The 24,897-nt window shown below is 36.5% G+C and overlaps 2 protein-coding genes and 1 pseudogene across 2 annotated transcripts; 1 reads left to right on the top strand and 2 right to left on the bottom strand.

Moving 5' to 3' along the window:
• Positions 1-6,736: 6,736 nt before the first annotated feature.
• Positions 6,737-7,069, bottom strand: LOC133295174 (uncharacterized). The gene has a single exon (XM_061493970.1). It carries the CDS (start codon positions 7,067-7,069, stop codon positions 6,737-6,739), a length of 333 nt encoding a protein of 110 aa, XP_061349954.1.
• Positions 7,070-8,863: 1,794 nt separating this feature from the next.
• On the bottom strand, positions 8,864-10,078 carry LOC133295173 (jasmonate ZIM domain-containing protein 1-like; annotated as a pseudogene).
• Positions 10,079-12,449: 2,371 nt separating this feature from the next.
• LOC133295168 (V-type proton ATPase subunit C-like) lies at positions 12,450-18,464 on the top strand. Its single transcript, XM_061493964.1, has 11 exons — positions 12,450-12,638; positions 12,719-12,787; positions 12,931-13,058; positions 13,174-13,273; positions 15,569-15,636; positions 15,718-15,859; positions 16,054-16,170; positions 16,375-16,500; positions 16,830-16,913; positions 17,008-17,087; positions 18,030-18,464. Exons 1-11 carry the CDS (start codon positions 12,525-12,527, stop codon positions 18,130-18,132), a joined length of 1,131 nt encoding a protein of 376 aa, XP_061349948.1. The 5' UTR covers positions 12,450-12,524; the 3' UTR covers positions 18,133-18,464.
• The last annotated feature ends 6,433 nt before the right edge of the window (positions 18,465-24,897 follow it).

Here is a 24,897-nt window from a genome sequence, read left to right as displayed (position 1 = left end):
AGCAGAAGCAGAAGGCATTAAATCAGAATGAAAGAAATAAAGTTGCAAAAGAGGTGGAAATTTATGATCAACCCGAAGAACCTCAAATTGCTGGCACTGAGAGTACTGCTATAGCAAAACTACAGCAGGGTCAGACCATCAGCAAGACAATCATACCACCATCTCCTTTACGTCAAAGGCTACAAAAGCAACAAGATGACATGCAAAAAGAGCAAACCTTAAGTGATCTTGAGGCTAATGTGAAATTGATGCCTATGACTCTGCTAGAGAAAATGGGAATAAGGAGCATAAGGTCTGTAAAGATGACTCTACATTTTCCTAATCGCTCCAACAAAGCATCAATTGACATTGTTGAAAATATGAATGTCAAGATAGGCAAATTTGCACACCAAGTATATTTTGGGATGCTTGACCTAGAGGAGGACCCTACTATTTCTCAATTTCTTGAGGAATCATTCTTTGATACCCGAAAAGTTATGGTAGATATATGGAAAAGTGATTTAGTTTTAAAGATGGATGAAGATCAGGTGCATACCATTGAGTATACGAAAAATGGAATAACAAACCTCGATGATCCTCAATCATTAAAGGTTGAAGGCAAGCCCAAGGTCAAGTTTAAGGAATCTACATGCGAGAAGAGTTGGATCGAAGAATCAAAGTTGTTCTTCGCTCTTTGTTTCAAGCCACCTTGATCATCAATCCAAGTCAGGCTGAAGACTATAAAACAAGCGCTTTTGGGAGGCAGCCCAAAGTTCAATTAGAAAGTTTTTAAAATTTAATTTCAGTACTTTAATTTCTTGCAATTTTTAATTTTCGTATTTTCAATTATTAGGATTAGGATAAGTAAGTATTCATGTTTCTTTTTATTTTTATTTAAGATGTTTTGCAGGGAGAAAAGGGTACTGATGCCCAAAAGAGAAGAACTCAAGCCACAACAAAGGCTTGAGTTTGAAGTCCCCCAAACACTCAAGCCACAACAAAGGCTTGAGTTTGGAGTCCCCCAAACCTTAATCACTTTGAACCGAGGCAACCAAACTGAGTTTGGAGTGGCAACAATGGAGACACCAAGCACCCAAAGTGGAAAAATCAAGGCAAAGATGAAGAAATGAGAGAGGAGGTTGAGCAAAAAGATGAAAATATGAAAGATAATCCCTTAGAGCAAGAAGAAGACAAAGACCATGATTAGAACTTCCTTTGGTTCTGATTTAAAAATGAAGAAAAACCCATGTTGTCTTGTTCTTTTCTTTTTCTTCTCTTTTTGCTATATGTAATCGCTGCATCACTTAAGAAGTTAATGAAAAAGAAGAACATGTTTGCTAGTCAGTAGATTTTAAAGTCGGTAAATTTAAATTTCTGTTTGTGTGAATAAAGAAGTTAGGTATATGTTACAGCATGAAAATAAGAAAAAGAGTTGAAAAATAAAGAGTAACAAGAAGTTAGAAATTAATGTTGCATAAATAAGGTGAAACAAAGTGCATCTTTAGCTATGTTGTTATATTTTTTTTGCTGTAGCAGGACAACAATAGTTACGATGAGTGAGAGTAAATGTTTTTCAACTTGAACTTGCAAAGCAATGGAGGCGTGAATTGGAGGCTGATATGATCAAAGCAGAAAACAAATGGAGTGATTGAACATGAAGCATAAAGAATGAACTTGAAAGCAAGACAAGCCGAAAGAGTTTATTGCGGATGAGGACTTAGGATTCAAGGTTTGATGGATTTGAATCTTACCATATGAGTAAGTCTTGAAGGCTATAAGGGTGAAAGAAGCCGAGCTAAAGCAAGTGCAAAAGCACAAGTGAAAAGAAAGCCCCTCACAAAAGGCACAACACTCTCACGTGTACATTGTTGTTGGAATGCTACATCAGAACTGCTCATCTCAATAATAGTCATTGCTGCAATTATACTACTGAATTTATGCAGGCCAATTAATCATTTTCTTCTTTGTTAGTCGAGGACGAGCAACGTTTTACAAGTTTGGAGTGTGATAACTCTCCCAAATGAGAGTTAATTTAGTATTTTTATGATGAATTTGTTGCATAAAATCCATATAAGTTGACCTCTTTGCATGATAATTGAGCTAAATATTGTATATTTATGATTAAGTGCTTTGAGATGACTAAGTATGGAAAATAAGACAATATCCCTTGATTTTGTGTAAGAAAATATAACTTGTTGAATGTTTGTCTTTGCAGAAAAAATTGACGTAGGAATGCTGTAGCAGAGAAGCTGACGAAGTAATGATATAGCAAGCGCTACAGCATGACAGCGTGGACAAAGGAACAACCGAACTTTTGAAATTCAAAAGTTAGTTATTCTCGAACCATACACCAGCAAGCAAAGAAAGTTTATGAAGATTTAATCCAGAAATCACAAGGGTCAAAGACAAATTTCAAGACTGAATCTAATCTGAAAATCCCAAAGAACAAGGACAACAACCTTGGTTCGGTCAACAACATTGGCACAAGAAATCCAAGAAGATAAAGATCTTATCCAAATAAGTGCCAACAAATCCAAAAATCCCAAGGAACAAGGACAACAAACTCAGCTCCTATTTGGTCAACAACAACATTGGCACAAGGGTTCCAAGATGATCAAAATTTTATCCAACAAGTGCCAACAGCCCAAGAATTTAGGGATACGATAAGGCTGCAGCAACAAGATTCATGGATTTTCACTCCTAACCCTAAAGCCCAATTATCCAACCACTTTTCCTATTTAAAGAGGAGTTCGCCCACGGATTCAACAAGCGAGGGAGAGGTCAGAAAGGTAAGAAAGAAGGGATGGGAAGAATGTAGTACCCCTCCCACGTTTTAGATAGAGAAAGTAAGGTTCTTGGAGGAAGAAGAGCTGATGGAGCAGTGCTGGAGCAAAGCAGTGACGACGTTTTCCTACAGCATTCGTTTTATTCTTCTTTTCTGTTTTCCAATGAGTTCTTTCTTTCTTTTCTCTGTTTTATTTAATTCCATTATGAGCTAAATTGCTCCATATGTTAGGTGATAAAGTACCTATGTTGTAACATTGATATGTATGCCTAAACTTTGTTTATGTTAATGTTTAATTAGTTATTCAACGAGTTTGCTTAATCTTATTCATGTGTGCATGTCGAGAGATACATATGTGATATTGAGGAGGTTGGGGCCGAGAGTTTTCCGAATCCAGACCCTTGTTGAATTGTGTGGATTAATTAGGTTAATTTAACTTGATTAAGTTGTGGGTAGAGAGATCATTCACACCACATAGCCTAGACTTGAACTTGAATAATTCAGTGATTAGTTTGGCCATAGAGATGTGGGAATTAGTTATTGGGTATATATGTTAGGTTGGCCAAAAGCCCCAACATACTTTAGTGTTCGGTTACTAATTAAGCATTGATATAGCATCGTTAAAGCATCGTTTCAGTATTGTTGTATCAGGGAAATTGAATCTGACCTATATCTCATCCATCATCTTAATACCTATTAATTTAGTTTACTGTTTTCTTATTTTTAATTGTCTTTTATTTTATAAACCCCACCATAAAAATCAATCTTTTTATCATTTCTTTACTTAAATAATTATTGCTTTATAAATCATCTCCGTGGGAACGATACTTGGACTCACACATCCCTTTATTACTTGTGAGACGTGCACTTGCATATTTGTGTGATTGATTTAATTGATTGCAATTTGCACAACAGTAATGGTAAGCTTTTCTTTCAACACATTAAAAGATGTTAGACATTCATTATTAAAAATAAATTCTGCATCTTTTACTAATAGTTGAGATAACGGCTTTGCAATCTTGGAAAATCCTTAATAAATCTCCTGTAAAAACTGCATGTCTAAGAAAACTTTGCACACCATTAACGTTAACAGGAGGGAGAAGTTTTTCAATTAAAATCAATTTTGCTTTATCAACTTCAATCCCTTTTTCATAAATTTTATGGCCTAACACTATGCCATCTTTCATCATAAAATGGCATTTCTCCCTATTTAAAACCAAATTTATTTCTTGATAACGTTTCAAAGCTTTAGATAAATTAACTAAGCACGAATCAAAGCAAGAACCAAATACAGAGAAATCATCCATAAATACCTCTAAGCATTTTTCTACCATATCAAAAAAGATAGAAAGCATGCACCTTTTGAAAGTAACAGGTGCATTATAGAGGCTGAACAAAATTCTCCGGTAAGCAAAGACTCCAAATGGGCACGTGAAAGTTGTTTATTCCTAATCCTCTGGTGCCACAGGTATCTGATTATAGCCAGAGTATCCATCCAAGAAGTAGTATTAAGTATACCCGAACAATCTCTCTAACATATGATCAATGAAAGGAAGAGGAGAGTGATCCTTTCGTGTGACATCATTCATTCTTTTATAGTCCACACACATCCTCCATCCAGTTATAGTCCTGGTGTGAATTAGCTAATTGATTTCATTCTTTATTACTGGCACTCCACCTTTCTTGGGCACTGTCTGAATTGGACTTACTCAAACAGTATCAGAGATTGGGTAAATCATATCGGCATCAAGAAGTTTCACCACTTCTTTTCGGACTACTTCTTTCATAGTGGGGTTGAACCTTCTCTGAGGTTGTCTCACAGGTTTGATGTTATCTTCCATGAGGATATTGTGAGTACAAAAAGAGGGATTAATACCCTTCAAGTCAGAGATAGACCACCCTTTGGCTTTCTTATGATCCTTGAGTACCTTCATTAACTTTGTTTTTTCAGAGTTAGACAACTCTTTGATGATGATGACAGGGTAAGTTTCTCCATCCCCCAAGAATGCATACTTGAGAGTGGCAGGTAGTTCTTTTAGCTCTACTTTTGATGCTCTTACAATGATGTCTGACTCCTTTTTCTCTAACACCTCCAATGGAACTTCAGAATTTTCTTTTGGAGAGTTTTCATCTAAAACTTTCATATCCTCTTCCAGAGTCTGATCATCAGATATCTTCTGAATAAGAAACTCATCAAAAATATCCACCCGGAAGTAATCGCTTTTGTCTTTGGTATGCTTCATTGCATCAAATACATTGATGGTGACCTTTTCGTCATCCATCCTCAACTCTAACTTTCCTTGCTCAACATCTATCATGGCTCTGGTTGTGGCTAGGAAAGGTCTTCCCAAAAGAAGAGGCATGTCACCTTCTTCTTCCATATCAAGGACTATGAACTCAGCAGGGAATATGAACTTGTCAACTTTGACAACAACATCTTCAATGACTCATTTGGTCTTCTTAAAGATCTATCAACAAGCTGTAGAGAGACCACAGTGGGTTTTAATTTTGAAATTCCCAGAGACCATCACGGACAATGGCATGAGGTTGATGTTTGCTCCAAGATCACACAAGGCCCAGTCAACATTAATGTTTCCTATCGCAATCAGGATGTTAAAACTTCTTGGATCTCGAAGCTTTGGTGAAAACTTCTTCTGAATAATGGCACTACACTCCTCTGTGATAGCCATCGTCTCAAATTCCTGCAACTTACGCTTTCTAGACTACAAATCTTTCATGAATTTAGCATAGTTAGGCATGTTAGCTAAAGCTTCAGCAAAAAGAATATTAATTTGCAACTTTTAAATATATCTAAAAACTTGGCATACTGTTGCTTCTAAGCTTGTTGCTTGAGCTTCATGGGATATGGAGGTTTCTCAAAGCATGGGAAATCTCATTGCTTCTTTGGAGCTTCAGAAGATTGCTCCTTTGCTTCTTCATTGCCTTTTTGAAATGGCTTATCCTTATTTGTAGGAGTTTTCACTTCTTTTTCTTTCTCCTCTGCTTTATTGAGCTCATCATCAACCTTTTTGTAGACCACCTTTGGCTTCTATTGAGGGGAGATTACTTTTTCGCTCCTAGTAGTGATTACTTTGTAACGTTCTCGTGGATTTACCACAATATCACTAGGAAATTGACCTTGAGTCCTCTCAGCTAGTTGGAAGTTGCCTAATTTAACTCTCTAAATTTCTGAGTGAAGCATCTTGACTCTTGTGATGCGATCTTGTCTCATTGATGATTGCATCAGTGTTCTAAATATGATCATTTATGGCTTTGGTCAACTGCAGCAAGGCTTTTCCAACTCAGATGGTTGATTCTGTGGAATTGGTGGAGGTTGCAAATATTATGATGACTTGTAATCAAGACCTCCATGATTCTTCCACTTAGGATGGAATGTATTTCCCAGAGCATTGTTCTGATTCCTTGGAGGATTGTTCTGAGCTCTTTGATCATACCGGATTCCATTGACTTGAACTGGATCTGCTCCTATGAGTGCATTACACTCATTAGTTTCATGCTCCCTTTGCAATACTCACAAGCTTCTGGTTGAGCTTGAATTGCAGAAACTTGAAGCTTGTCAAGCTTGCTATTCAGGATAGCAATTTGCTGAGAGATGAGTTTATGCTCTGCTAACACAGCATCATTACCTTCCAGTTGAAGAAATCCTCTCCTAGGTTGTGTTGCAATGCTCTCATTTTCAAGTGCTGCCATGGATTCGAACAGCGCCAATTCTTGAGTTGGTGTTTTTTGTCTTATAAAACCTCCAGCTGCAGCATTGATAACCATCCTTGAGAAATGTGTAATCCCATTAAAGAATATATGGACTTTTTCCCCATGTTGTAACTCATACTGAGGATATCTTCTCAGTAGTTCGTTAAATCTCTTCCATGAAGCACAAAGAGTTTCTCCTTCAGGTTGCATAAAATTGGTGATCTCATTCACCAATTGATTGTATTTTGTCATTGAGAAGAACTAAGCTAAAAACTTGATAGCCAAGTCTTCCCAGGTACTGATGCTGTTTGCCGGCTGTTGTTCTAACCAGTTGAATGCTTCCCCTTTGAGAGAAAAAAGGAACAACTGCAATCGCAGTGCATCATCGGACACCTCATTCCATTTGACTGTGTCACAAATCATCAAGAACCTCTCCAGATGAGCATGTGGATTCTCCAAATCATCTTCTAAGAATTGGGATTGTTGGACTAAAGATACCAAAGCTGACTTGATCTGGAAGTTGTTAGCCTCAATTGTTGGCTTTGTTATACTTGAGTTTGGTCTCGTGAAGCTCGGCATGAGAAATGCGTCCATTAGAGCTTCTGGAGGAGGTTGTGGATTATTGCTAGCCTTCTCGACTGGTTCTGCTCTTGGCTGTGAACTGGAAGATTCTTATTGTTTCTTTTGTTTAGTAAGCTTCTTGTTCTTCTTTGCAGTTTTTTCATCTCGGGATCAAATAGCAGAGAAGCAAGATTTACTGTACCTCGCATAAAAAAAGGAAACTAGTAAAAAGAAAAATAACGTTCAATCTCAAAGATTGAAAGCTATAAATAATATTGGCTTAATTTAATCCCAACAACGGCGCCAAAAACTTGTTGCGATTTCGGAAAGTATATCGATCTTTTCAAGTAATAAAGTGTGAGTAGAGTATCGTCCCACAAAAATTAATGCACCAAATACTATTTTCATTATTCTCTTTAATTTGGAAAAATCAATTTATGTATAAAGAGTAATTTTGAAAAATAAAATAAAAATAATTATAAGTAATAATAAATTCATATTAAGAATAAAGATGGGTAAAGATGAATTAAGATTTTAATAACTAAACTGTACCTAAGAATTATTTCACCTCAAATCCTCCTAGAGTAGTTTAACTTAATTTCAATATTAATTTATCTCAGATATTTCAGATAATCCATCTTCTAAAAATAGTTGGTTAAATCCTAATGTCTTAGTGACTTTAACCCTTTACTCTAATTAGAATCCTAATGTCTTAGTGATTCCTCTTAGAATAAGCATTAGACACAATGAATTATGAAGTCTACAACTCAAGCAAGCCTATGTCTAGATCATACAAGAATTGATATTTTACCCCTGTCAGGATTAAAACTCCAATATGTCTATTGTGAGCCCTAACCCTCAAATCTATATAAGAGTGATCAATTCATATAAGAATATAGAATTTCACTCAAGGTAAAATACCAATAACTAAAATAATTTATTGAAGAAACTAAATTAAACCACAATTAGGATTCATGTCGAATCCATAACAAAAGCAAACTAGCAAGACATATCTAGTTTAAACAAAATAAAGAAGTAAATGAAACTAGAATTCATGAAGAAGAAGAAGAAAAAAGAAGAGAAAGAAAGTCTTTAATCTTCAATCTCTGAAATTTTGATCTCCAGCATTAATCTCCAAGAACGCTATCAATTTCTTGATCTCTCAAAGACTCTCCAGCCAAAGATAGCAAATAAAGGTTTATATTCCCTTTTTATAGCTTAATTTCAAATCTACCCAAATCTTCATCAAATCCTTGGTGTGAAATCCTCCTTAAAATGTAATTTGAAGTCCTTTAAAAAGGGTCACGTGCTTCTCGTGCTATTAGCGTCATTCTCGCGCTAACAGCGCGGAGAATATAGCAAGGGTATATGGACCTCGCACTACTAGTGCGGAACTCGTGCTTGTAGCGTGGCAACACTGTGTTTTGAGGATTTTCTAGCGCTACTAGCGCGGATTTCGCGCTTGTAGCGCGACATTTCTGTGTTGAAAAACTTTCTCGCGCTATTAGCACCCTTCTCGCGCTTGTAGCACGGAAACACTATCATTTGCTTTCTCTTGTGCTTATAAATGAGTTCTTTTCTAGTACTTTTACCTACAAAACACCATAAATTCAGTGAGAGGAGATCTGAGCATGGTTTATCAACTTTATAACAAATATAAGCCTTTTCCTTCAAAGTAGATTAAATCCTTGCTCTTTTTAACTTAGAAAACTATATATGCTAGAGGCATATCACTGCAAAAGGCGTACAATGATATAGTTAGGAGGAGCTTTTGGCTTGCAAAGAGCCTGTATACCCTAAATTCATGATGAACTAAACCGCTACAAGTTAATTAAGGTCAAAGTGTTCGGAACACTAATCTTCAGATTCACCTCCTGAACTGCTTCCCTCACGCTTGGGGTTGTTGTTGTTAATTTGGTAAGGTCCTCTAGCAATGACCCTGCAACAACAATTGAAGATTCAATTAATTAGCATTAACCAACCAAAAAGTTAACAACTAATTAAACAAAAAGAGTATATAAAAAATTGCTCTTTAATTAGCCCTTACCTTTCTTTTCTTTTCTCAAGGAATTTTAGAAGAGAAGCTCTCCTTGGATACCTTATATCTATTGTAACAAAAAGTTGTTGTAACCTTGAATTTGTGCATTAACTTATACTAATGTTTCTTATTTAGTTTCCTTAATTGTTCATATGTCAATTGGGGATAATTGAAACATTAAATACCTTAACCAACTTGGTTTCTTGGTCGAGGGGTTTCTGAGGCAATGTTTGTCTGAAGCACTTTGGATGAATTCAATTTTTTAGTAGAAATATGGAACATTTGGGGGACTTTCTTCGATGCTGGAATTGTCAGAGGCTAACTTGGAGGCTAATTCCGTGACATATGTTGTCTTCTCAGGTGGAAAGGCATCAAATACGAAGTCACAATTGCATGGTGAATATATAATAAAAGAAAAAAAGAAGCTGCAAAATCGAAAAACCAAAATAGGGTAACCCATATCTTCATCTTCCACCTAATTTACTCACAAACTGTTCTTCTTCTTTTTGACCCTAAATTCATTGATGATGTTGGTTTCGTGGGAGATTGTTTACTTTCACTGTTAGAAAGTTTCGATCTTTTCCTTTTCCACCATTATGTATTTTTCACATTTTCTCACTGATACCCCTGAAACATAAGCATAAAATGAGAAAAGATGTAGTATCTTTTTATGTGAGTGTTAAAAACAAAGTGGGGCCACCAATTTTTTTTCAAAAAGAAAAAGAAAAAAAAGGCATATATTTTTATATGAGTATTACGTGAGAGATGAATCTTATGCAATATGAGAGTATAATTTTTCAAAATTAAATACTGCAATCAATTACACAAATGATACAAATAAGTGACTTGTAGCAAACAATCTCATATCCTTGTGGGATTGAAATAGTGGAGCCATCTCTTGATTTTTGCAGTAACTCCTTGGTGTTGCAAAATAGCACTTCATCACCACAAACAAATGAAGTGAGAACACAACTTAATAGGCTTGGCCTTGCCAAATGCGTCATTGCTATTAAATTAGAAAACTATAAACACACAAATAATGGGTAAGACTATGTAGAAGAACAACTTGAGAAGATGAATAAGATAAACAGAAAAAAACAGAAGAAAAATGTGCACAGAAGGTGGATTACAAATGGAAAATATGCAGTAACACATATCGTCATATCCTATTTATACACAAACTAATGAGGTCTTTTGAACTTGTTGTGGAACTGACAAAGGCCCACATTCTACAAGGCCCAAAAGGGCTAACAACTAAGAAAGAATTAAGGAAATATTTTTTAATTATACTAATCCTATTACGACAGTAATGGATCAACAACTGGACCCTCAATATTTCTAAGAGGCCCAAAAAGGTTAACAGCTAAGATAGAATTAAGAAAATATTTTTTAATTATACTAATCCTACTACGACAACAATGGATCAACAACTGGACCCCCAATATTTCTAAGAGGCCCAAAAGTAGGTAATCCATATATAAAAAAAGGATTAAACCAACAAGGTACATAGACTTTAAACCCTAATTCTTTTAAATGTCACTGTGCACACACCCCATGCCTTGATTATGTCGTTATATTATAGTGCACAGTGTTTCGCTGATCTCTAAGATACCTCTCCTATAGGTACCTAAGAGAGGGCAAACAAATCCAATATTAAAATACCAATCTCTGATTGGACATCTCTGTCATTCAAACATAACAAAACTTATTTTTTGTATTAAAATAATCTTTGGTTCATTTGTAGACCTAAAAAATTAATTAATCCTAATTAGGGGTGTTAACGGACCTAGCCGAGCCGAGCCGAGCTTTGGTCTTAAAAGGCTAAACCTGTGTTTATATGTGTCAGCCTGACCAAGCCTGTTACCTGTTATGAATATAATTTCAGCCTGTGGCCTGTCTTATTTACAAAAAATAAAAGTCTGGTTTAGCCTGTTAGCCTGTTTAAAACAAAATAATACAACAAAAATTTATCCAAACAAAATATACAGTCAACAACACTAGTAATTCCATAAATATTCATAAATTTAATGTATATCCAAACAACATAATACAAAACAAAATCATTCAAAAAGTCTGTTTAATTAATAAAATGGGATGAAATGGATTGAGGAGAGAGAGAGACGGTTATCACAAGTAGTATAAAAAATATAAAATAAAAATATAAAATTAATATATTAGGCCAGCCTGAGAGGCTCTAAGGCCAAGCTTTTAAATTGGAGCCCAATGCCTTTTTATTAAACGAGCTTTTATACAAGTCCAAGCCTGGTTCCAACAATCAATTTTAGACATAAAAGCTCAGGCCTTCACGAGCCGAGCCAAAGGCCCCTGGCTCGTTTAGCACCCCTAATCCTAATAGACACAATAATAAATATTATTAATAAGCTTAACAATTTTCGATGCAGAAATTAATGGTATTATTAATAGGCTTAACCATTACCCATGCAAAAAGTAATAAGATATTAATACATTTGTTTGTCACTGAACAATGCTAAACTCTTTTTCCACCTATATCATATTTAAAATTCAAATTTTGAAAAATTAGTGGAATATTAATACAGATGTTTGCCATCAATTAATGGTGAACTTTTTTTTCCGCCTATATGAAGTTTAAATTTTGAATTTTTAAAAAGTTACTAAAAGATGAAACATTTTAAATGATTTTAAGTATGAACATAAAATAGATATTGAAGGAGAAAATGACACGTTAGCAAATATAGACATATAGACATAAATAGATAGATACAGATAACAAAAGAATATTTTGGAAGGGAATTTTTTTTCCAAAAATAAGTATTTTGAGATTTAAAAAAGAAATATCCACATAGAAAAGCCTTAGGGGGTGTTTGGTTGAAGGTTTTTGAGGAGAATGATAGGAAAATGTGAAGTGGGGAAATTGGGTGCACATGTTTGGTTGACAAGCTTTCAAATTTGCCTACCTAAATGAGTTTGCTAGGTATCCCATTTGCATGGCTATTTGGATCAAAATTGATGGACAAATATTCCCACTTTAGATGTGGTATTCCTCCCATTTGCATGGCTATTTGGGATTTTGTTGGTTGTTTTTTTTTTTTCCCATCTATATTTTACCTACAACCAAGCATAGACTTTATAAAAGTTACCTAATTTTCCCAGTTAAATTTTTTCCTACCAAACAACTTTTTTTTATATTTTCCTACCAAACTCACTTTCCTATCATTTCCTACCATTTTCCTATGAATATCATTTCCCAATCATTCATAAAAAATTTCCTCAACCAAACGCCCCCTTATAATGTACTCACGCTTTAAAGAAGAAAGAAATTGATTGGTAAAAAAATAAAAAACGATTTTTGATAATTGATGATTTGGTGTGGCAACATTGGCATTGAGCATTTGCTTAGCTTCCAATGTATTTTGGTGTGTGATCAGAACTGAGAAGTGAGAAGGAGTAACAAAAAGTAAGAAGAACACAATGGCGACTAGGTACTGCGTTGTGTCTCTTCCCGTTCAGAACTCTGCTTCTGCTCTTTGGAACCAATTGCAGGATCAAATCTCCAAGCATTCCTTCGACACTCCTCTTTACAGAGTCAGTAACTCTCTCTCTCTCTCTCTCTCTTCATTTCTTCTTCTTCTTCTTCTTCTTCTGATTTTCTTCTCAACTGGCAGTTCAACATCCCTAATCTCCGTGTCGGAACCCTAGATTCTCTCCTCTCTCTCAGCGATGACCTCGCCAAGGTGAATTCTCAATCCACTTTTCGTTTCTCGATTCTGATTTTAGGATGATCCGTGAAATCACGATTCTCTCTAATGCGAATCTCGCGTCTTGATTTATTTGCGGATATGTGTTATTGAAATGCGAAGCTGAAATATGTGTGCAGTCGAACAGTTTCATGGAAGGAGTGTCGCTCAAGATCAGGCGGCAGATTGAGGAACTGGAGAGAGTTTCCGGCGTAGAGAGCGGCGGGCTCACGGTGGACGGAGTGCCTGTTGATTCCTATTTGACCAGGTTTTTTTATTTTTTTTATTATTCAGTACTTGGAATCTGTGATCTCTGTGTATTCTTGCTTGAGTTGTGTTTTTTTTTTTTTTGGGCTGAAATTTAGTCTTTATGATGGATCCAGGTTTGTTTGGGACGAAGCCAAGTACCCGACTATGTCTCCTTTGAAGGAGATCGTGGATGGTATTCATGGTCAAGTGGCAAAGATTGAGGATGATCTCAAGGTTTTCATTTTCTTGCCACTCTTGTTGTTGCAGCTATCTGTTAGATTTAGAAGATGGACTATTGCAACACATAATAAGTTTTAACATTCACGGCCTCCTTATAGTGAGATAGCAGCTAGCAAGTTATGATGACTTTCTTGCTTACCATATGACTAACTGCTATTTGGGGATTCTATGCCTTTTCGTTTTTACGAAGGTTTTTGGTTAGTTAAGTGTCATGATTTCTAACCTCGTATATGTTAGTCAATAGTGTGTCTTCTGCGAGCTTGTAATTAAGTCATGTAGAGTTGATAACTCAGTTTGTGGAGCCATGTTCTTTTTATTGATTTATGAGTTTGGGAGGAGGGAAAGAGGGATGCTACATGCTTAACTTCTGAGTTGGTGTTGAAGGGGAACAAAATTGGTCCTTCTAAGCTGAATGGGTTCTCTTTTGAGGAAAAAGTGACCTATCTGAACCATTGATGAGAAATATTATGATAAAATATGTGTATTCATAACAAACAATGCATTTGTAAGAATCTACTCCCCTTATTTTCTCATCACTAGTTGAGATCCCCCACCTTTCCTTCTAAAGTGAACTTGTCACTTTAGAGAAGAGCCAAATCCAAGGGGAACATGCTATTGAATCAATTGACTCTTCAAGTTCTGTTGAGATAAATGTTAAAAAATTTCAACTTTGATCCACCTGCTTTAGGGCCCACATGACTTCGATTAAAAGTCATAGCTTGTGGGGTAACCTTTTCTACGATGCCACTATCAAATTGTCTACTGAGGTCAGTTTGGTACTAGTGTAACTCAAGATAGGGATGGGTTTCTAGTTGTATGCTTGTCTCCTAAGGCTGAGAAAAAGGAATAAGATCAGACCTGCCAATCCCACACTTGCGTTGGCAATTCATAATCATATAAACTACAGAAGATTCACCTTTCTCTCTCTGCTTTACCTTGCAAAGTTACAAATGGATAGATCTTGTTCTTGTGCTAGTGACATGGTCCTTGATGATCTCCATTAGAGTTATAGACCCTTTTCTATTTTGTGTGACTTCTAATCAGAGGACCTCAGTTTGTCCAAGATCATATAAAAGGCTCGCTGAGAAATTAATGCAGAAGAAGATAAGGGGGCCTGTTTGTTTTTGTGGTCCCCAATGACCCTGGGCCGCTTTATCCTATGGATTTTACTTTGGTAATGTTCTGGTCCTCGTGGTATTGGTTTCAGCTTGGTTTCTCACTTTTAAAAGAGTTCATTTTAGTTCCTTAAGACACATAACAATTTATAGTGATCCACCTTAATGAGAGACGCTGCTGATGTGATAATGATGTTGCATGCTGCTATCTTTAAGCAATATCATCACCCCCGGGAAATTGCAACTTAATAGTTAATAGGTAGACTATCTTGGAATGGTTATGTAAATTAAAACTATTACAAAGAGATGGGTCAAATTGAAATTAAAAAATAAAAATCAAAGTATAGAGTTAATACATTGTTTTTCACATTTTTCTTTCGGGTAATTTAATCTTTGTTTATCAGGATGTAGAGGTTGTCATTTTATTAGAAAAGCAATTACAAAATTTTAATAAAAGAACAGAGATTATAAGAATTAAGAATAAAAAATATTCCCTTACTAAATGAAATAAAAGTTAAAATCTAGCATATTAAATTGATCATGGTCAAATTTCACATTTTTAGTCATCTGCATGGCTCATAACTGTTGTCAATTAGTAGTATGAGTGCAACTATAATTGAGGCAGTTGATTGCTATATGTGAAAGTCCGGGTCATTCTTTGTGCCAGTGTAATGTTGAAGATGGAATCCATTCTGACCCTGAAACATTTTCTTTTGTGGTTTGCGGTGCCAGTTTATGGATCAGTATATCATTGTTTCTTAGCTGATTCTAATCAAAATATAGCATTATTGGGCTACATGAGTTCTGGTGATGGGTTCCATACACGCTTTGGCACTCAGCAACTGGGAAAGGGATAAGGAATGCTCACCACATACAACCTGGTTATTTCATGTCACTCTAAGCTTGTTGCAACTGAACATATAGCCTACAAACAAGCCAGTTTTGGCTTTTCACCTTATGATCCATATCTACAGGCTCCTGAGTTTTTTCAATACTTGATCAGGATGCATTTTGGATGATGTAGATTGAATTTATAGCTAAAATTGTTTTCCCTCTCCCCCAATAATAATTTTGTTCTATTATGAGGAATATAGTAAAGAAAAACATCTCTACTTATTTTGCATGGTGTAGATTGAATTTTCTGGTTTGCCCTTGAAACTGTCTTTCATGCCAGGTTCGTGTTTCTGAGTACAACAATACCCGCAGTCAGCTTAATGCTATCAACCGAAAGCAAACTGGAAGGTGTGGATGTTGTTTCACAACTGATAAAGTATTCAAATATATTGTATTCTATTTCTTAGCTGACCTGCTTGACTATGTCAGTTTAGCAGTCCGTGATCTTTCCAACTTGGTTAAACCTGAGGACATTATAACTTCAGAAAACTTAACTACCCTCCTTGCAATTGTTTCCAAGTATTCACAGAAGGATTGGCTCTCAAGCTATGAAACATTGACAAGCTATGTGGTAACTGATACCATATTCACTCACAAATTTGAATTTCTGTACTTCCTTGGTATTATTATAAATGGATCATAATTGAAAAATCCCTGTAATTAATCTAAAAATTCCATTAATGTTTTCACACCCTTGAATATTTCTGAGCAGGTTTTTATTTTTCCTTGTGTTATTCCATATTCTGATTAGGATAAATATTTTAGGTCCCCAGGTCTTCTAAGAAGTTGTATGAGGATAATGAATATGCTCTTTATACTGTTACACTCTTCAGTCGTGTTGCAGACAATTTTAGAACTAGTGCACGGGAAAAAGGATTCCAAGTAAGTATTTTTCTTAATTTGCATATATTGTCTTCAATCTGTTAATATTGGTAATATCCACATTCTTTCTAGGATTTTAATCCTGGAAATTTTTAGTTGTGCATGGAAGAATGAATGAGATGATAAACCTAATGCAAAGTGTTCTAGCATCAATTCATGAGTTGATGAGAGGTGTTTAATGGAATTTTATGTCATTGTATTCAGATTCGTGACTTTGAATACAGTCCAGAAACACACGAGAGTCGAAAGCAGGAGTTAGATAAATTGATGCAAGATCAGGAAAGTTTGAGGAGTTCTTTGTTGCAATGGTGCTATACCAGTTATGGAGAGGTATTATTCATTTATTTATTACTTCATTTAATTTGTAGAAACACTCTATAGGCCTAGATTATTACAAGGCAGAATTTCAGGTAGTGGTAGAAAGCAAGGAGATTATAGGAACAAGTATGTAAGTTAAATTGATGTGTCTGTTTCTGGACTAGCCTCTCAATCTGAGCATGGCATTATAGAACGGTCCTTAGTTTCTCTGTTCAACTTTAGTAGTGTTTATTGATCTGAAATATCTACTTTTCTGGCCTTATATCACTTATTATTGCCTTGTTATCCTAAAATCCTGTGGTTCTTTTAGCTCACCACTTTTACTTTATATTTTTCTGAAGGTTTTCAGCTCCTGGATGCACTTTTGTGCTGTCCGTTTATTTGCTGAGAGCATTCTGAGATATGGTCTGCCACCATCTTTCTTGGTATTACACTCTTCCAAAACTGAAGTTCAGTCTCACCCCCCTCCCCTCTTTTCAAATATTTATCACTGAGCATTGGATCTTGTGTTCATTCCAGGCATGCGTTTTAGCTCCATCTGTAAAAGCCGAGAAGAAAGTACGTTCTATTCTAGAAGGGTTGAGTGATAGCACAAACAGGCAAGAGCTTATTAATTTCTGTGCTGTCTGGTTTAAAATAGATGGCCTTAGTAATTTTACCCACTTCATCTGAGAATTTCATGCAACCTCTAGATATAATTCCTTAAAAGACTCAAACTCCAAACAGGTTTCACATTTTGACATTAAGGAAAATAGACTACATATGTGGTGTTTTTATTGAGGGATCATCACGATCCTTGACTAATTTAAACTCATTTGACATGTTGACACACTTTTAAGCTAGATGGAAGAGGAATGGAAGTAGATAAAAAAAAAGGCCGACCCAGTTCAAGACCCACTCCGTGAGTGTCTGGGGAAGGGAAATTTGAGTCAAGCCTCACCCCTGCTTTGCAGGGTGCCGAGTCGAACCCCTGACCTGGAACACCACGGTAAGTAAGCTTACCGCTGAGCCAGGCCGGCCCTTCAGGAATGGAAGTAGATAAAATAAAATAAAAAATTGTTTGTGCTTTGCGTAATATATACTTCTATACTAATTCAAAATGGAAAAACATGGTGCTGGTCTCTTTGCTGTCTCCAATATGCAGAACTTACTCTGAAACGTAAGAAGTTATAGTAAGCAGATAGTTACTTGAAACTTTGAAACTCCTATATTCTCTATCAAATCTCTAAATTACAGTTAAATAATTGATTGACATGCTAGAAAACCTTATCAGATTCCCTATAAATTCACGAAGAGAACAAGAATGACAGTTTTTCTTCATTTCGTGCATGTGTTTGTGTGTTGTCTGAGGGGCCGGGGAGGTGTGATTCTGGTGAGAAAGTCAATCTTATGTGAGAAATAAGAGGAGTGGATTTTGATCAACGTTGGTATAAATGGTTTAGATTAAAATATCAAGTAATGCGATTTTAAATTTGTCATATGATTTCATTAAAAGATCATGTGAAGTTCACTTGACATGACACTTCAATATTTGCGTGCAGTGCATACTGGAAGACCGAGGATGAAGTAGGTGGTGGGATGGCTGGCTTAGCAGGTGATGCTGATACCCACCCGTATGTTTCTTTCACTATCAATCTAGTTTGAGCACTCCCAAAAACTTTGGACAGCAATAATGCCAACGCCAGACAGGATTTGAAGACTTTGTACATTACGATCATATTTCATTCTTTGTTATTTATATATAATTGGAGCAATCAAAGTTTCAAGAGGGTCTTACGAATTTTATGGGCGTAGTCTGGTGCCAGTATTGGCCGTTAGCAACTTGTATGGTTTCATGTAAGTTTTCTTGTTTGCAATTATGATTATATGGGACTCGGAATAGTGATCCACTCTTGCTCATCATCCCTTTAGAGAATAATGCAATAATAGTCCTTTGGAGTATAATAATAAAACTTTGTTATTCGCAAGCCATACACTTTGTATCATTGTTGTACTCTACTATTGATCAATAGATTAAATAATGATCAATATTGTCAGTCGTTGGAAATAATAAAAAATTAATCAACATTGATTGGACTGGTTTGATTTTAAAAACATAATAAAAAATTAAACCAAACCAATCCAATCCAATCAAGTTGGGTTTGTTTGTTTTGATCTGCCGGGTTGAAAAAAAATTATTTTTTAAGGAGATGGTTATAGTGTCTACCTATATAATTTTTCTATCTTTATTATCTTTTTATTATCATTACATTAGATTTGAATCAACTGTTGAAAGAGAGAGAAATAAGAAGTGTAATTTTTTGACAAAAATAAGGGAGAGAGAAGCAAAAATCTAAGAAGTAGGAAGACTTTGGCGGGCGATTCATAATGGGTATCTGGAATATTTCTCTTGAGCGGTGAGCGCTGAATCGGTTATCTATAATAATGACTGTATGTTAATAAAATATGCGATTACCTTCTCTTTATCGTTATCGGTCAATTGGCTGTCCATCCATGTCATGCTATAAACCAATTAGATAATGGAAGGCTTTTTTTACATTTTTTAATAAAATTATTATATTTGAGAGCGTTGATTTAAATTTAATATAATAGTAATAAAAATATAATAAAGGTAGGAACAGTGGCGGACCTAGCTAATGCGCCAGGGACCGCAAGAGCTGTACTGACAGATAAACTGGTTCGAAGGAGGAGGTGTTGCAATAGGACTAAGTTGTAATCACATGCGTGCTGATCTAACTTGCGCAGCATCATTCTTCAAATCATGGGGACGGAGACTCAATGCCAGTACTTGCCCATTACACACCCTCCATTTTTTAGCACAACCACCATGCAAAAACGGGCCCTCTGAAGAACATGGCCACAGCCACTTTCAAGTTTTCCAATTTAGTCATGGATAAGTCAGTGCCTCTCTCCCATGTTCATGACTCGTGTTGCTCGCTTGAAGTGAAAGTAAAATGGCCTTGAAGATCGTAGCATGTGAGAAGAATTTTTTTTTTTTTTTCATATGCAGAATTACACATGCAATCAAGAATAATGTTTTATGGCATGTGATGTTACCTTTGTTTGTGAGTTCAAAACTCCAAGACGATCAGTGTTAGGTTTGAAGGGTTCAAACCCTCTACCGTTGATCCACACCACCCACTTCAAGATGCAAGAAAGCTTTCTTGAAAGCCACCAATTGACCACCACAGAGAGGCTTGCTATGCGCTCAATAGGTGAAGAAGGAAGCTAGGTATATATGTTTAGAAGAGTGAAGTCTCCAGCATGAAAACTTCACAAGAGTGGGAATGGTATAGAAGAATTGGCTAGGTTCTTTTGAAAATCCTTAAGGAGGAACTCACCAACTAGGCGCACAAGAGAGAGAGAATTACTGTATCAAATCAGAATTTTTACTTTACTCATAATGAAAAAGTGGCGCACAAGTGACTGAGACAAAGGTGGAGTTGTTGCAATTCAAAAATCCCAACAACCTCCCCTTCGAATCCTCATAAGACTAGGTCTTTATCTAGTCAAAATTCTGAACCAATGGTCATCATATGACCACCAATTCATGCGCCCCTATTCAGCCCAAAAAGGGTCCAGATACATTTGAGCTGTTGCATTCAAGTTTGAACCAACTAGCTCACTGATTCTCTCAACAACGAAATCTGATTGGAGCTTGTTGGTTTGACAAGATGACAATCATCTCCCACCAAAATGGCGCCCCAAATCAGCCCTTGGAGATCTCCATAGATCTTCTCTTATACAAGGGATTTGTTCCAACAAGATCTCATCTTATCCTTTTGTTATGAAACAACTTTTCATAGTCAATTCAAATTCGAATTCAAACATTTAAATTCAAACGTTCAAACATTTAACTTCTAAATTCAAATTCAAATTTCAATTTCAAATTCAAATTTCAAATTCAAATTTCAAAATTTAAAATTCAAAATTCAAATTTCAAAATTTAAAATTCAAATTCAAAATTCAAATTTCAAATTCAAATTTCAAAATTCAAATTCAAAATTCAAATTCAAAATTCAAATTTCAAAATTCAAATTCAAAATTCAAAATTTAAATATTTGATAATTAATTTAACTAATTAAATTAATTAGTAATGTCTTGGACCATCCAAGCCCATTAACAATACCATGCGCTCTCTCCCTCTTAGGTGGGCTTCCAAACTTCATCTTGGGCTAACAACCATTATTAGGCTCAATACCTTTAATGCTATATCATGATGACATTAAGGTGTTAGTGTGTGACCCATTAGGTCCAACATAGCCACTGACATAAATGGGCTCGGGCCCAACAAGCCCACAACCCATTTAATGACAACACAGAGCACTAGCAATGCTTTGTTGCCCCAGAGCTAGTTAGATTAATGACTTGATCATCCTATTACCCATATTTGGTTGCCGTATGTATTTCTTTTCGTCTCGGTTACCTTCCCATTAAACCTAGGGTAAGGAAATGTATCAACCCTTGCGGTTTAGGGTAAGCTTTATTCGAAATAGGGAATCTTCAATTTACTGACTCTAAAGACAGATCATCTCATGATCTCTTTTACTATGCATAGATTCCCGAGTCCCTGTAAATGTCATTCTGATTTCTCCGGTTTACAGATAACCTAATCTCTCACAGAGATTTGACGAATCCCTTCAGCTTATCTCCATGTTTCAGGCAGAGGAGGTATATAGTCAAAGCGTGCCTTCTAGAACACAGTCTAGATAATAACTTCTGGTCTAAGGAAAGACATACCCAAATATAAGAGACTACTCTAATGATACTCTCTGTGAGATTTCCTCATAGAGTCTCTTTGTGGTTCTGTTCAGTGCGAGCTATACCCTTATAGGTCCACCCACGACTTTAGCTAAGACATCTCCATTTCTGTTGCTCATGAGGTCTTTACCTTGCATCCGAATACAAGTAGAAAATTCGTGCTAGTCTTATCCGAGACTACTGATCCCCATTCTCAGTGTCTCTAGACTAGGAAAATAAAATTAGGAATAAACATCCGGTATCCTTAAATCCTCATGATCGTGATCTCATCACAGATACTTAATCGATACATATTTTATTTCAAGGGGTTTATCCACTTACTCATATAATATATTAACAATAATATTGAGACAAAACATGAAACAGGATAAAAAGTGCTTTTATTTATTTGTGACAATATAAAAGGTCCATATATGTCCTAATCTAATCAAAAGATTGTCTCTAGGACATCCATATACTAACAAGCTCCCACTTGGCCTAGAGCCAATCTGACTTAAATCGTATACCTAAAGTCTCACAATGACTATCATGTTTTCTCTGAGAAACAGCCTTTGTCAGAGAATCGGCTAGGTTATCATCTGTGGGAACATAATCCATCTTTACATCCATCCTATCAATGATTACTCTAATCAGGTGATATCTGCGGAACACGTGTTTAGATCTTTGATGAGACCTAAGTTCCTTTGACTGCGCAATGGCTCCAGTGCTTTCGTAAAGCTACTGTATGGGCTCATCTACGCTTGGAACCACCCTTAGTTCAGATATGAACTTCTTGATCCACACGGCCTCCTTAGCCGCTTCTGAAGCAGCTATGTATTCAGCTTCTGTCGTTGAATCTGCTGTTGTCTCCTGCTTGGAACTCTTCCAAGATACTGCCCCACCATTTAAGGTGAACACGAACACTGATTGTGACTTACAGTCATCTTTGTCACTCTGAAAGTTGGCATCAGTGAACCCTTTCACTGAAAGCTCATCAACCCCACCATAGACCAGAAACACATCCTTAGTTCTTCTTAAGTACTTATGGATGGTCTTGACTGCTGTCCAGTGACCCTCTCCAGGGTCAGACTGGTATCTGCTCGTAATGCTTAAAGCATATGAGACATCTGGTCTCGTACATATCATGGCATACATGATGGATCCAATAGCCAAAGCGTATGGAATTCCACTCATGCGCTCTTTCTCAGGCTGTGACTTAGGACACATAGCCTTAGAAAGATGTACCCCATGACTGAAGGGAAGAAAACCCCTTTTCGACCCTTCCATGCTAAACCTCTTTAGCATCTTGTCAACATACATGGATTGAGATAAACCCAGCAGCCTCTTGGATCTATCTCTATAGATCTTTATACCAAGTATAAAGACCGCTTCTCCCAAATCCTTCATGGTGAAGCTTTTTGAAAGCCACTCTTTCATTATTTGTAATGTGGGGATGTCATTTCCTATTAACAATATGTCATCTACATAAAGTACCAGGAAGAAGACATTACTCCCACTAACCTTCTTGTAAACACAAGGTTCATCCTAGTTCTTGATAAAACTGTTACTCTTAACGATTTCATCAAAACGAATATTCCAACTCCTTGATGCCTGCTACTATTGCAAGCATGATCCTAATAGATTTGGTCATGGCAACCGGTGAGAAAGTCTCATCATATTCAACTCCTTGTCTTTGACGATACCCTTTCGCCACCAACCTAGCTTTGTAGGTCTGAATGTTGCCATCTGCATCAGTCTTTCTTTTAAAGACTCATTTGTTACCGATAGGAACTATTCCTTGCGATTTAGGAACCAAGGTCCATACCTTGTTTTGATACATCGAATCCATTTCAGATTTCATGGCTTCAAGCCATCTAGAAGAGTCAACATCCTTGACTTCCTCTTCGTAGTTACTTGGTTCATCACCCTCGACGGTTTGCTAATTCTCAATCACAAACCCATACCTCTCAGGTGGATGGATGACCCTCGTACATCTACGGAGTTGTGTTTACTTCTCCATTGGAGAACGTCGCCTGCGGAGCAGACTCGGGTTCCTCAATATGTTCTTGTGGTTCTTGTACTTCTTCAAGATCAATCTTACTCACACTAACTCCTTGAGAGATCAGATCCTTCTCAAGGAACTCAGCATTCCTGGACACAAACACCTTGTGTTCATTCTTGGAGTAAAAGTAGTATCCCTTAGAACCTAGGGATACCCCACAAATAGACATTTAGTACTCTCAGCACTAAGCTTGTCTGATGCCAACGCTTTGACATAAGTCAGCGATCCCCATACCCTGAGGTAACTCAGGTTGGGTCTCTTACCGTTCCATATCTTATATGGTGTTGTCTGAACAGATTTAGACGGTACCCTATTTAGAAGGTATGCCTCTATGTCTTAGGCATATCCCCAAAACGATTTTGGAAGTTAAGTCTCACTCATCATAAACCTAACCATGTCTAACAAGGTCCTGTTTCTCCTTTCGGAGACACCATTTTGGTGTGGTGTGTAAAGTGCAGTAAACTGCGAGAGAATTCCATTTTCTCTTAGATAATCCTGAAACTCATGGCTCAGATTTTCACCACCATGATCTGATCGCAATGACTTAATCATCTTGTCACGCTGTTTCTCTACTTCATCAGTAAAGGTAATGAAATAGGAGTATCCTCCTCTAGCCTCAATAGAAATTAGGTCACATACATCAGAATGAATGAGTTCTAATAACTCACTAGCCCTATGAATCTCAAGCCCATTGGGCTTTTGACGAATCATTTTCCCAGCTAGACAAGATTCACATTGTCCACAGGATTCCAAATCCTTGGAATCTAGGTATCCATCTCTATGCATCCTAGACAATCTTGTTTTGTTTATGTGCCCTAGTCTATAGTGCCAAAGATAGGATTGATTATCTATCCTAGGTCGTTTCACATCTACATTGAGCACTTCAGTTCCCATTTCAAAAACATATAAGCCATTTATTAAAGAAGCAGTACCAAAAATAATATCATTCAAAATGATAGAAAATGTACCATCCCTAATAGTGAAAGCAAAACCATCTTGTTCTAAACAAGATAATGTTTCTAGAAATACTGGGAACATAAAGACAATTATTCAAATGCAATAAGAGTCCCGTAGGCTAATGAGGTCGGTATCTCCTCCAGCATTAGCAGCAACTATTGCTCCATCACCAACGCGGAGGTCCACCTCGTTCTTCTCCAATCTTCTAGGGCTCCCAAGCACCTGCAACACATTGCAGATTATAAGAACCACAACTGGTATCCAATACCCATGAAGTCGGATTAGCACAAGAATAATTTATCTCAATCATATGAATACCTGAGGTAGAAGCATCACCATGCTCCTTCACACTCTTCAGGTAGTCTGGATAATTCCTCTTCCAATGGCCATTCTTGCCATAATGGAAGCACACAACATCGCTTTTGTCCTTGGGTACACTCTTACCTTTCTCTTTGCCCTTTTTCTTATTGGATTTTCCTTTGGGCTTAAGGGAGTTGCCTTTTGCAGGCTCCTTGCCCATACCCTTGGCCCTTTTAGGCCCACCAATCAGAAGAGCTTGTGTCTCATCCTTCTTGATAGACATTTCAGCAGTTGTTAACATACTTAACAACTCTGGCAAGCTCACAAGCATCTCATGCATGTTGTAATTC

This window comes from Gastrolobium bilobum, unplaced genomic scaffold (genome assembly GCF_033153095.1).
Source record: "Gastrolobium bilobum isolate Gb01-03AN ecotype WA unplaced genomic scaffold, APGP_CSIRO_Gbil_v1 utg5265, whole genome shotgun sequence".
Taxonomy (NCBI): Eukaryota; Viridiplantae; Streptophyta; class Magnoliopsida; order Fabales; family Fabaceae; genus Gastrolobium; species Gastrolobium bilobum.
Note: the sequence above shows the minus strand (reverse complement) of the source record. Positions and strands in the feature narration are given on the sequence as shown.